We start from the raw sequence: 12897 nt of genomic DNA on the forward strand, positions 1-12897 counted from the left end.
AATAAAAAAGTCCAGAAGCCAATAATTCAGAACTATATTGGTATTTGTATGCCCCCGCATCCTTGAAAAAGTGATTGGCGTGTACCACATGTCGCACATCATACGTGGTGTCCATCCGGGTAGAACTGCCCCAATCTCGTCGATATGCCTTTCAAAAGGAGACATTTGCCCCGGACGGTACAACACGCCAACTGTCATTTGATGAGGCCAGCTTACTGAAATCAAGACAATATGTCAATCGCGCACCAAAATAGCTGGGCAACGTCAACTGCTACATGATCTGCACAGCTCGTCCGTTGCATTGCGGCCTGCCATTCCTGCTTCCTCCCTCCGCAAGCTATTATTTACCCCAAAAATCACCATGAGCTTCACGCTGCGTCGTCTCCGCCCCGCCATGTCTTCAGTCGGCAAAGCTCGCCAGTTGCACGGCCTAGTGTCCTCGGCTCCTTCTGCAACCGCCTCCTCCACTCCGATCCTGGGTCAGCGTCGTAAAAGCACAGCAGCCGAGAGCGCCGCTGCAATTGCGCAGGCTGAATCCACGCGTGGTCCTCGCTGCAGTCCCGGGCTCGTGGTTTTTGATAAGGACGGTACGCTCATCGACTTCACGCTCATGTGGGGCGGCTGGGTTGAATCTCAGGCCTGGAAGGTCGAGATGACCACCGGCCTTCCTGTGCGTGAAAAGCTCTTTGCTGCCATGGGATACGATTGGATCAGCCGCTCTATCAAGTCCAAGGGGGCGCTGTGTTGCACGCCCATGGGCGAGCTCTACAAGCTCGCGGTGCGCGTACTGGTAGCTGAGGGAATGAACCAATCCCAGGCCGATGAGGTCATTACGAAGTGCTGGAGTATGCCTGATCCCGTGCTTACTAGCCGTCCTCTTGCCAACATCCCCGCGCTCTTCCGCACTATTAAGAAGATGGACATGAAGATCGCCGTCTGCACCACGGACGACCGTCAGCCCACGATCGACACGCTCGAGCACCTGGGTGTCTCGGACATGGTGGACGCTCTGGCTTGCGGAGACGACGGACTGCCAGCCAAGCCCGCAGGCGAGCAGATTTGGACTATCTGCCAGCAGCTCAACGTGGAGCCGCATAACACCATCATGGTAGGCGACACGTCCACGGACATGCTGCTGGGCAAGAACGCAGGTTGCGGTCTGTCCATCGGCGTGCTCGGAGGTGCGTCCTCGCTTGACGATCTGGCGGAGGATGCCGATGTGCTCGTGCCTTCAATTGACCGGGTTATCAAGGTGCTTTTCCAGTACGGCCAGCAGGCTCAGCGCTTTGGTGATGCCAAGTAAAACGTTCGCTTTCTCTTAGAATTAGGCAGAAAACATCGGAATAGAATCACCCGAATAAAAAAAAATGCCTGCTTTTTTAGCTGTCTATGATCGACTAATGCAGTGCAACGAGTATAACCGCCATGTTATCAAGACTTCCACGGACATATCCCTCCGTAAGTAGACTGGTCGCTAGATCATCCAAAGAGTGATGAGTTTCGCCTCCACGTACACGCTTTTCAGCGAGAAATCGCACAACGCCGTCATTGCTCATAGTTTCCCACAGTCCGTCACTAGCGACCACCAGAAGTCCACCGGAAGAGCGCTGGCCAAGTTGTTGATGGAAGACCGATGGCTCCGCTGTCACAAACTTCCGCAAATGACGGTCACCCAAACTACGAGAGACTGCAAGCTGTCCAACCACTCGCCAAAGACCGGAAAAGTTCACGAATCCACCGCTTGACTCGATTCGCGAACGCTCGTCGGGGTCGTTAGGATGGTGATCCATACTCAGAGGCAATATCTCACCGGCGATTGCATCTCGACGCTTATCATTCCGCTGCTCCACTGCACCAGGTAACCAAGCTAACGCACGGGAGTCGCCTACATTCGCACTAATAATCCGCTGCTCCGAACGAAAGTGTAGCACCACGGTCAAAGTGCACCCCGAGAAATACTCGCCCGCTGCTGCTGTGCTGTTGGCGTATTTGCCAGTGCTTACTGGTTCCAGCTTGTCATCGCTTGTTATTTCATCTAGAGAATGGAGGAAACCTTCATGCAGCTCCAGGAAGGTCTGACGCAGGGCAAACTTTTCTGCAAGTTCGCGCTCAGCAGATGTGTTGACTGTTTCAACTCGAGTTGAATCCTCGTGTGTCTTGGGGATTTCAAAGTGTCGGCACAACACACGAGGCAAATTCTCCACAACGAAAGCAGCCGCTGCGGAGCCTAGATGGCCATCCACTACGGCACAAAGGTCAAATCCTAGAGTCTCGGCACCATTTCGTCGAGTTACGCATTTTTGGTTCAGTTGCTGCTCGGTGAGAACCAAAACAAAGTCCTCCATGTACTTCTTTCGGCCTTGAAACAGTGCGATACCCACTGCAGGATGTTGTGGCTGGCGAATTGACAAAGGCTCTGACTCTGTTCGGATCGCGGCGGAGATTCGAGGAGCTTCAAATTCACAAAAGCTCGAGTTTATATCGTGTCGACGTGCATGAACGTGTTGTTCGCAGCTCTGTGCAGTGGAAAACACTCGACCACAATATGGACACACGAAGCGATCTGGGAGCTCGTACATGGCACGAACAACGGAAGCGAACATGCTTTCCCTGGCTCGTTGCGCCTTGAGATAGCGCTCATGTAGCACTAGCTCCTGCTTCGACGCGAATCGACGACCAGACTCCTTGCAAATGTATGCTCCTTTAAAGTACGCATGTTGTAGAGCCTCTTTGGCTGTGATACGCTGCGATGGATGCCATTGAAGAAGACGCCATATCAAATCTAGCCCCCATGAGTCCTCAAGTCCACGCTTTAACGGGTCTCGCTCTACAACGGTTTGATTAAACCGTCCAAAGTGACAGCTCTCACTCACTAGCGCGTACTTATCCCACAACGAGCGTAATTGTCGTGATCCTGGCTGGAAGATGCAGAATTCTTGAGTAAGCACATGCAGCAAGTAGGCCTTCGTACGCCATCCAGACTCTGCATCCTCCTTGCTCGTGCGTCTGATATGTATATTATGTCGCTGACGACGTTGCTGGGCACCCAGCACCACGTCCAGCTTGGCTCTTTCGCGAGGTGAGATCAAAAACACTTGCGGAGAGCCCAACACCATCTCCAAGAAGACGACACCTACAGACCAGAGATCATAAGCCTCGGGGTTTGTGTAATCGTATGGCTGGCCGCTGTCACTGAAAAGTACTTCTGGAGGCTGGTACTCGCGGGTTTCTTCAGCTTGGGAAGGTCCGGCAGACTCCCTCGATGCATCACCAGTTGCATACAAGTTCTGGAGCGTGTAGTCATCTACAGCAGAGCCAAAGTCTGCCAACTTCACAAGCGGCATTGGTGGCACTGCAGAGGCTGATGAAGGAGGTGGAATGGACACCAATATATTCGACGGCTTGATGTCGCGGTGTGTGATGCCACGTGCGTGCAGGGCGGCTACACCTTGAAGCAGTTGACGCATGATCTCTCTCAGGACGTTTTCGCCCCGGGAATCAGTGCGGAGTTTCTCCCAAAAGCGCGATGGTTGCAGCACAACGCCAGCTCCGCTGTTACTGTGTCCGTCTGGACCGTAGACCACCTCCAGCTTCTCATACAGATATTGCCGTAGCGACTTCCCTTCGTCGTAGAAAACGAGCCAAAGCTCGGGTGTTGTTCGAGGATGTTGAGGATCTTCCTCACTCTCCACCACTTTAGCCGGTCGGAAGAAATACTCCACAAACCGAGTGACATGGCGCTCGTCTTTCAGCAGTGCTCCAAAATGGGCTTCACGCAGACCCATCTGCGCCATGCTCTGTCCTAACTCGAGGAATAGTCTCTTGAGTACGAAATGCTCTTCTCTGTCTCTATGCCTCCTTGTCGCTCTCCATACTTCACCATGGGATCCAGCGTCGAATCTTTTCTTGAGGCGATAGTGAGCGTTCACGTATATCCGTTCCACCTCCTCTGTCACGTATTGATACTCGAGCACGGGACCTTCGGGACTGTTACTTGGGTACCCACGAGTTTCTGCAGATTGTGGTGGAGGCAGCGGTGGAACTGGGAAACGCTGAGAGGCCGAAGCAGCGCCAGGCAGCGGACATACAGGAGCCGAGTGCGTGTGCTCGGAGTCTCCATCGCTTGGCGACGTGCTCCACTGCACAATCTCCATCTTGTCTCGGGTCTGCATGGGCCACTGCGTCTGATGCGTTTGTTGGTGCTTGCACACACCCAGCAGCCCCGAACGCTCCACCAATTCGTAGCCCTTGACTGTCAAACCTGGATGCAGCGGGTCACTCACGGCCACGCATGCCATGGCGTCATCGCCCACTCGACGAGGAACTTTCGCTACTTGGCTGAACCAGGAGCGATCCGTCAGCAACTTACGAGACGTGACATCGGCCGCAGGTCTCTCGAGCGCTAAAGCCATCGACTGCAGCAACAGAAGCAGCAGCAGCAGTGCCATTACAGGACTCGTTACAGATTTTCGGTGTGCGTTAGGGTAGAAATAGATACTTTTTCCCTAAAAGTGAAATGGTTGACGAATGAGTAGTTTTATTTGACATGACTGGCGTGGCGAAGCGAGACGGGGACGAAGGTGACGAATTTCTCGGTCGATTCGCCCTCCTCGCTCCTTCCTCGCAATGCCTGCCCCTCACCGTTTCCTCCTGACGCTGACGCGGTCGTACCAGTCCCTGTTATCTGTGTAATTTCAAATAATATCCAAAACTTGGCACTCATCCATCCACCCCTGCCCAAATTGTCTTCGTCGCGCCTTCATCCGCCGCTTTTTCGGTGCTTGCTCCGTTTTGATGTCGCTGACTATTCTTCATCCATTTACCTGTTTTGATTTTCTCTTGCTTTTCTTCTGTGTATACCGTAGCTGCTACCGGTCGATCGGGAGCACGTCGAGAGTTTTGGCGGAGGTGGCGTGGCGTGCCCTTGCCTGGGGTTGCCTAACTGACCTGGCTGTCTCTATCGCAATGCATCATCCATCCATCACACACACCACTACACTCTAGGACGCGTCCGGCTTTTCATCGTCGTCCTCTTCGTCCGACAGCACCACATCTAATGACTCTACTGCGTTTGATGCTGACAGCCGGACGGCCATCGACAGGTTCGCCTCGCTAGAATTGTTCGTCTCCTCATCAGGGTCTGACTCCTCCGTCTTGGCGCTACCGTCCAATACTTTCCCGTCCGCCACAAGTGCTGACTGCGTCGTTGCGACGTCGTCACTGTCGTATCCCATGTTGTAGTACATGGTGTACGTTTCCTGTGCCTTCTGCTGGATCAGCGTATTCCAGTGTCCTGTTACCGCTCGTTGCAAGAACGGCTTGATCACGTCGAACATGCCTTGGCCCAACTTCTCGTACTCGTTCATGATGCGCAAGCACGCCGGAGAGCTCCAGCACGAAATAGCACGCTCTGCTACCTGAAACTGGTCGCTGACCATACACTGCCCCAGTCTCCGCGCCAATTTCAACGAGATCGAGTCGAAATCCGATTCTGCCAGCACGTGCTCCAGCATTTCCTCGAACTCGACGATGAAGATGACCTCCTTGAACGAGTTACCCACCGGCCAGTACTTTATCAAGCCACGGACGATTGGAGTGAAAAGCGTGTGGTCCTTTGATACGTACTGGATCATGCAGTACGCGAGCTGTTGATGGTACGAGATGAAGGCAGGCGTGGAGTGCAGCGGGATCAGCGCCTTCTCCAGCAGCACCACGTGCTCCTGCTTGATCGGACAAGCGAAGCCGTTGACGATACTGCCCAGAATCTCGAGCAGCTCCGCCACGCCGTAGTGGTTCGACGTCTCATAAATATACTCGTAGAACGTGTTGGCAATTTCCTTGCGAATGGCCGATCGCCGCTGCGTGAGTTTATAGTACAGTCGATGAAGCACTCCTTTCAATACCTGTCGCTCCTTAAACGAAGGCGTCTTGAACAAATTTACCAGCTGCGCGATAAATCTCAACGGGAAAAACTCCTTGCGCACGTGCTTCTCTAATTTGTCAATATGCTCAATCGCCTTCAGCAGCAGATCGTAACAAGCCGAGAGCAACCCCCATTGCTGCTCCTCCGTCGTGTACTCCGAGTATTTGTCCATCGGGTTCTCCAGCATACTCACTTCTTCAGGGCTCGGCTCTTCGACAAAGATATTGCCGGGTGACGTCGACATCAGTCGAGGGAATGGCCGGAAAATATAGCAACCCACGACATGCAGCAGTTCGACGAAAAGCTGCGGGTCGTCCAGGATCATTGGGAAGGAATCGCAATAACTGTTCAGGTCGCACAGCGTAGTCAATCGCTTCTCGTTCAGATCGAAGAGTTCCGCCGCTGTGTACCCTGAATCCTCTTTACGAGGCATGCAGAATGCCACTTTTTGACGGAAGTAAAAGGTCCGCTTGTATGGCACGGCATCCTCCAGGGCAGGCGTATTAAAGAGCGTTTCCAGAGGCTCAGTCACTAAAAGCATTTTGCGGTCTGCTGTCGTCGGCATCGCAGCCGACGTCAAACTGCTCATCCAGACGCTCAGATCCGCCTCGCTCTTTGCCATCAGGTAGATAGGGCGATATCCCTACAAAGAAATCATGCCAAGCATTAGATCGTTAGCACTCCAGCATGTTATAATCCCAGGTCATTTTAGCCTTAAACGCACCGGATGACAGATCTCGAAGCAATTCTGACGCTTGAAACGCGCCGAGTCAATGGGCGTGATCCGAACTCCCTGTAGTGGAATGACGCCGCGTGGATAGGAATCCTCGCCCGACTATAAGCAGATCAAATAATAATAAAAGTTAGTCTCACTACATATACTTCCCTTTTTGCTGCTTCTTTCATTCGCAGTCTTACCGTGCCGGACACATAGTAGAAAAGCGAGTGGCCCTTTAGCACCATGAGGCGCTTCTTCCACGTCTTAAAGTGATTTGCCTGTTTGATGAGCACGCCTGACTTGGAGATGGGCGCCTGGAAATCGTCCAGGTAGCTCTGTGCGCCTTCGGTTGGGCTAGCGACCGCGCCGTTGCTCAGCTGCTGCTGGTTGGAGAAGGGCACGATGAGGCTCGGGCGTTTGGACAGAAGGCTCTGGTGGGGGTCACTAGCAGTAGCGCGCGGGTCATCACGTGAGAAAGGCATGTGGCCGTTAAAGCTGTGATGCTTGACGAAGTTCTGTAAGCCGCCGCCTCCGTTGTGGCCGCTGCCCGTGGAGGCGCCGTCGCTAGGGCTGTTCTGGTTGTATCCGCTGCTGGTTCCGCTGCTCGTGCTGTCGCTGCGTTGCGCCTTGTCGTGGCGGTTGGACGCCAGCTGCCGTGACGAGCTGCCGATGGACGAGTACATTTTGCGGAAGAAGCCGCTCTTTTCGCCCTTGGCGCCCTTGTCCCCACGCTGCGCCATGGTCGATCACTTGCTGCCTGTGCCTAGAGCTGGGGTGTCTCTCAGCAAGGGGAGACGGCACGCAGTGAGCTGAGCTGCAGGAGGGCTGGACTCTGACTCCCTCGCTCTCTTCCGGCAGAGCGAGCGCCGTGTCGTATGACTGCGGTACACGACGGGGGTTGCCAAAACTGTGTGTATGATTCAAATGTCGAATTTTAGGATTTCATGAGTCATTTTTCTGAAAAACACCTCGACTGACTTCTTTTCGGCCAGCACCTCCGCATATGGTAAAATGTAAGAAAGACTACGAAAGGGTGCAGACGTGGTATCCACAAAAGAGAAGCACAAATGTACACGAAACGGACTTATCGCCGGTGAGGTACCCTGCGCTTGCGGTGGGCGTGGCCAGTCGTCGGCTAGAAAACGTACACTTGTGTATGATACATCACACGATCCTTGCCTGCGTTGCAGTCCATACTGAGACCAAGTGAGCAGGTGTCTGCTCGTTACGCAAGTCGCGCGCTGCGCTGGTCGTTGCGTCGACTGCTGCAAGAGCAGTGCTGTGCCTGCGCGGGCAGAATCTCTCGTTGTCGTGGTCCACGACTCGTTGGGCGCGAGACAGTCGCGAAATATCGCTGTGAGTGGATCCGCTTCTCGCCAAAAGCAAACCGTTCAATAAGTGGGAGCGCGTCTCACGGCAGCTACTTCCATGTACATGTTTTAATAAATAATATACAAGACTGTGCACTTTAGGAGCAAGGTTTGCTCGCTGTCACAGTGCTCGCCGCAAGCGTCCTGTTGCGATGCAACATAAGATGCCGGACCGCGTTAGTGCTCATCCGACCTTGCGAATGTTGCAGTTTTACCGGTACAGACGATCCCCTCGGTAGTCATCGCATTGTCAACCCCAATTTAGTCCTGTCTAAAGGTATTCCTATCCATGAATGTACCACAAAAAATGGATCCGAGTACCTTTAGTTTGGAACTGTGCACCGCATCCAGTAGTGGAAACATTTGGTTTATTTCACCGTTCCTCTTCGCAATGTGCAGGAAGCACACCTGGCATTTAGACTACTACAATTGCATCTTCGAAGATCCAGACGAAGATGGTACAATGTCCGCTGAGCTTGCAACGATGTTATCTCACCTGCACGCTAAGGATCCAATGTCCGTGGACGAGCTTCTGAACCCACCGGACGAGAACACAACTGCAGGAGATCCCATATATGAAGACTTCGGCGGAGTTGGTGACCAAGAATTGGCTATAGACGGCTCTGAGAACGGCTCGGAAAACCTGGACGAGGACGATATGGAGCGTGGTACATGGATTGAGGAGGACCTTAAGCCAGAAGCAATTAAAGAGCATCTCATGTGGATCGCTAAACTTCTCGTTCGTGCAGGTGCGACTGGAGTATTGGGTAGATCGGTGAGCGGGTCGTGAGAAATGCAGCGCACGCTCCGTGAAGAACTTGGAAGAATGCAAGGCCACGAGCACCAAAAGTCTTCGCTAGATTTCTTCGGATATCCTGTACATTTATGGCTGTTCCCATAGTTAAACACCCCATAATAGAAATATTTGACTTCAAATGTTCTCCATTTTATTATTGAGGGGTGTGAGTCAAGGGTTTGTATGTGACTGGTCAATGGGAACCGTTGTTGTTGAGGGAGTATTCCAAGTCTAGAGATTACTACCGAGAGGATCGTCTGTATTGTGACGAAATCACCGTCACTCCTTGTTGTCATTTGGAGAGAATACCAAGTTGAGAGTCCTTCACCGTTCAAAAGATATTTCGGTGAAACCAATCGAAATATCCCACAGAGAAAGCACGAACTGTTCGTAGTTATCGTTCTGGATGAAAGGCCGTCTACTTGGCTCATTTAATTTATCACTGTAGCTTGATAGCGAGCGCGTGCGTACCTGAAATAGCAATGCGGAGTGAGAACTCGGTGCCAGCATCCCAGGACAGCAATCGTTGTCGTTGAAGAAACCAAGCACAATGAACTCGGGGCAGTTCCAACGTTGAAGTCAGCCATTGCAATAACGGGGGCTACCTGAAAACAAGGGTCTTGGCTGCACACTATGCATTTATGAAATGTGCTTGAACTCTGTATCCATTCATGTGTTCGTTCTCCTGCTTCTGAGGATACCTGGCACAGCATCCGTTGATGGCAATTTCTAATCCAGCTGATCGTTGAAACCGTGGTGGGGAAACGATCTTCAGGCGTGCCCACGATGCTGAGTCCAGGCCAAACGCAATCGGAAAGCCTGTGGTCGGACCTTATCTGGGAAAGCCTCATCACGAATCGCCCCAAAACGGTTAACACAATCATGTATTCGTGAGCGGACGAGAAGCTAGCTGTTTTGGACATGAAACGGCGCTGTCGCGGATCACGAACTTCTCCACGAGCTCGAAGCCTACGTTGTTCGTAATAACAAAATAAGCAGATATACCTTTGAACTGCACAACAGCAGCAATATGAAAGTTTTGCTCTACGATAATGCATCAGAGCTCGCTGCGCTCAGTATCATGGATTTCTGTCGGATCCGAGGCCGAGGTCGAACCCCGAGTCGAGTGCGTCATCCGCTTTTGGCCACAAAGCAACGCGCACGAAAGCGAACAGCGTTTCTCTATTTTAGAAAGATCACCGTTGGCGGTTACCCGCGTCAACTTTGTGCGTCCTCACCTCTCGTCCCAAAGGAATTCATGCTCGGAATAAATAGTTAACGGGTACTGCTCCATCGCACTTGAGGAATGGCCGAACCATCCGTTGCCTCATTTCCCAAGTTCCTGCGAACGACCACCATGGCGTCGTTTCTAAGTGGTGAGAAGTCGGCCAGCGCAACCAGCCCAGCGCGGCCAGAGGACACGGCGGTGCTCATGCGTGGTGGTCGCGGCCGGGGTCGCAGGATGCGCGTCATCTCCAAGTCCAAGCTGCCTCGCATGAACAACAGCGAGCGTGGCAAGTTCTACCGGCAAAAGTATCGCGAGTACGAGGACCAGCTGGATCGAGACGTGCAGCGTCTGCAAGACGAGGTGAACGAGCTGCAGCGATTGCTAGAGCTACGCCAGATTCTACCGCACCAATATCCACGCATTAGTATCGATGAAGTGCGAGCAGCTATCCAAGTTGTGTACGGAGGTTTGATTCGACTCCACGAGCGTTGGGTATCAGAATCGCCTACTGCTAACCTGGTGGCCATGGACTCCGACGAGCTTCGATCGGCAGAACACACCTTGGAGCAATTGCAGGTCTATCCGTCGCAATCTGAGCGCTTTATCGCGCAGCACCAGAACAGCTCGGCCCCACTGGTGTTCAAGCTGGAATCGATCAAGATCCAAGGCAGCAGTGACAGCAGAATCGTTGCAGCCCACGGTCATCTATATGTTCAGTATCAGCCGGCTGACCTCGAAATGCTCTTCCCCGTCGTCCGGCATAACAAACACCTCGCTGCTCGGCTCCTGGCTAAAGAAGTCGCTTATGATTGCACCTACCATTTCCACACTTCGGCTCCGTATCGTGCTAGTGAACTAGCGTTTGTTAGTGTCGACGTGGATGCCGTTGGCGGACTGTTGGCTATGATCCCCAGCCTTCAGTGCGTCCAAGCACTGCTCAGTCCAGATTGCTCTGGGATGATGACTGAGGAAGTCACCGCGGGATCGAGAATTAATAGCACCAATCGCTATGAACGTTCCCCAGCTCTTCTAGCAGCAGCTATCCGTGCGGTAGACGAACAAGAGTATTCTTCGTCGCCCTCACCGCCCCGACCCATGGCCCTTGCCTTCATCTTGAGCTAACTTGACCACTTTAATAGATTTTTTGAAACTGTTTCAGTTGCGTCCGGCTCAGGCTGACGAAATCCTACAAGTCGTACCGAAACCGGTTACGACTATTGTATTTACACGTACATTGAAAGCTTACATGGGGCGGAATGATCCAACAGCACCGCCAGTATAGATAATAATGACAAACTAGCTCATACCGGTACGCGGTAGCTCTGCATAGACTGGAACGGCGTCTCCTGCACTTCCTTCGGCGAGTTCTTGTGACGCGCGCTGCCGTCGAACAGGGACTCGATATCTTCAAGCAAGATGCCCGTGGTCTCCGGACACATGTAGTACACGAACACTCCGCTAACAACACAAGTGCCCGCGAACAAAAAGAACACGCCGTTGATGTTCAGCGACGGGAAAAGCTTGACCACCCAAGTCATGACAACGCCCATGAGCCAGTTGGCCATCGTGGAGAGCGAGACAGCTATAGATCGCACGTTGAGCGGGAAGATCTCGGCTGGGTAGATCCAGCACACGGGTCCCCACGAGATAGCGAAGTTGAAGACGAAGAACGACGTGGCCACGATGATAGCGTACCCTGCTGTGTTGGTACATCCTGCACTCTCTGTGTTGCCATCACACCCGAGCGTGAACAGAATTGCGGACACCAAATGTCCAACTACCATGCCCACAGCACCGATCAACAGCAACTGCCGACGGCCGTATGTGTCCACCCACCGCATGGCTGGGATGGTGCTGACGAAGTTCACGATGGACAGGATAAGCACTGACAAAATACCATCGCCCACGACATCTTTGAAAATAAGACCGCCGTACGTGAATACGGGATTGATACCTGTGGCCTGCTGCAGTACCTGAAGAAGCATGGCGATGATCACACGCTTGAGCACCGAAGGCTCCATAAGCTCCTTGTATCCTCCTGGCTGACCTTCTCTCGCTATCTGCGCACCGATAGCTCGCAGTTCTCGTCCAATTTTCCGTGTTTGTCTAAGCTGCTTAAGCACAGCAGAGGCTGCATCCTTTCCCTTGTGCAGATATGTCCATCGAGGACTCTCCGGCACAAAGAAGATGCCGAGCATGACGACAATTGGCGCTGCCATGGCCACGCCATTGGTAATTCTCCAGCCCCGCTCGTGGTTCTCGATGATTTGGTTGACAATATTAGCAGAGAGCAGTCCTGTGACGACTGTCATCTGCATAAACCCCGATAGAAAGCCTCGTAGCTCCTTAGGAGCCATCTCCGCTCCAAAGAGCGGCAGTGAAAACGAAGAGTTGCCGACGCCCATGCCCTGAATAAACCGTGCGATGAGTAGTGAGCCATGTGCCTGACTGGGACAGAAGGCGAGCCACGATGTGCCGAGACAGAAGAGCGAGCCAGCCTGGAAAATGGTGAGTCGGCGACCAAACTTGTCTGCGATCCACCCGCCGACGATGGCACCAACCATGCAGCCGATGTTGTATGTCATATTGTACCACAGCGTATAGTCCACCCAGCGCTGCGGTAGCTCTGCCGTGGCTCGCGTACAATCCGTCATCGTTTGACCGTGCCAGCCCACGCAGAAGTCGTTAAGGAACGACTCCATGACCAGCACACCACCCGTCACGCCCTGGTCGTAGCCGAAAAAGATACCACCTAGTGACGCGAATATGCACACGATGATGGCGTACGTTCGGTTTCCCTCCGTAGGCGTCAGGTCTTGGCGCCCTTGGTCGTCGTAGAAGTTCATCGCCACGCCCACCATG

The 12897-nt window shown here is 53.0% G+C and overlaps 6 protein-coding genes across 6 annotated transcripts; 3 read left to right on the forward strand and 3 right to left on the reverse strand.

The window, feature by feature from the left end:
- Positions 1-10: 10 nt before the first annotated feature.
- Positions 11-4541, reverse strand: PPTG_07792 (serine/threonine protein kinase). Its single transcript, XM_008902156.1, has one exon. The coding sequence runs from the start codon at positions 4446-4448 to the stop codon at positions 1398-1400; it is 3051 nt and encodes a 1016-aa protein (XP_008900404.1). The 5' UTR covers positions 4449-4541; the 3' UTR covers positions 11-1397.
- Positions 170-1438, forward strand: PPTG_07791 (hypothetical protein). Its single transcript, XM_008902155.1, has one exon. It carries the CDS (start codon positions 362-364, stop codon positions 1301-1303), a length of 942 nt encoding a protein of 313 aa, XP_008900403.1. The 5' UTR covers positions 170-361; the 3' UTR covers positions 1304-1438.
- On the reverse strand, positions 4518-8062 carry PPTG_07793 (hypothetical protein). The gene is made up of 3 exons (XM_008902157.1): positions 6842-8062; positions 6648-6758; positions 4518-6566 (listed from the first exon to the last, which is right to left on the reverse strand). The coding sequence occupies exons 1-3, from the start codon at positions 7379-7381 to the stop codon at positions 5001-5003; spliced, it is 2217 nt and encodes a 738-aa protein (XP_008900405.1). The 5' UTR covers positions 7382-8062; the 3' UTR covers positions 4518-5000.
- Positions 8063-8360: 298 nt separating this feature from the next.
- PPTG_07794 (hypothetical protein) lies at positions 8361-8801 on the forward strand (the record flags this gene model as incomplete). Its single annotated transcript, XM_008902158.1, has 1 exon — positions 8361-8801. Exon 1 carries the CDS (start codon positions 8403-8405, stop codon positions 8799-8801), a length of 399 nt encoding a protein of 132 aa, XP_008900406.1. The 5' UTR covers positions 8361-8402.
- Positions 8802-9969: 1168 nt separating this feature from the next.
- On the forward strand, positions 9970-11193 carry PPTG_07795 (hypothetical protein). The gene has a single exon (XM_008902159.1). It carries the CDS (start codon positions 10114-10116, stop codon positions 11155-11157), a length of 1044 nt encoding a protein of 347 aa, XP_008900407.1. The 5' UTR covers positions 9970-10113; the 3' UTR covers positions 11158-11193.
- PPTG_07796 (hypothetical protein) lies at positions 11013-12897 on the reverse strand (the record flags this gene model as incomplete). Its single annotated transcript, XM_008902160.1, has 1 exon — positions 11013-12897. A coding segment is annotated over one exon (1561 nt), but the record flags the coding sequence as incomplete, so codon positions are not given.

Source organism: Phytophthora parasitica, assembly GCF_000247585.1.
Source record: "Phytophthora parasitica INRA-310 unplaced genomic scaffold supercont2.13, whole genome shotgun sequence".
Classification (NCBI taxonomy): domain Eukaryota; phylum Oomycota; class Peronosporomycetes; order Peronosporales; family Peronosporaceae; genus Phytophthora; species Phytophthora nicotianae.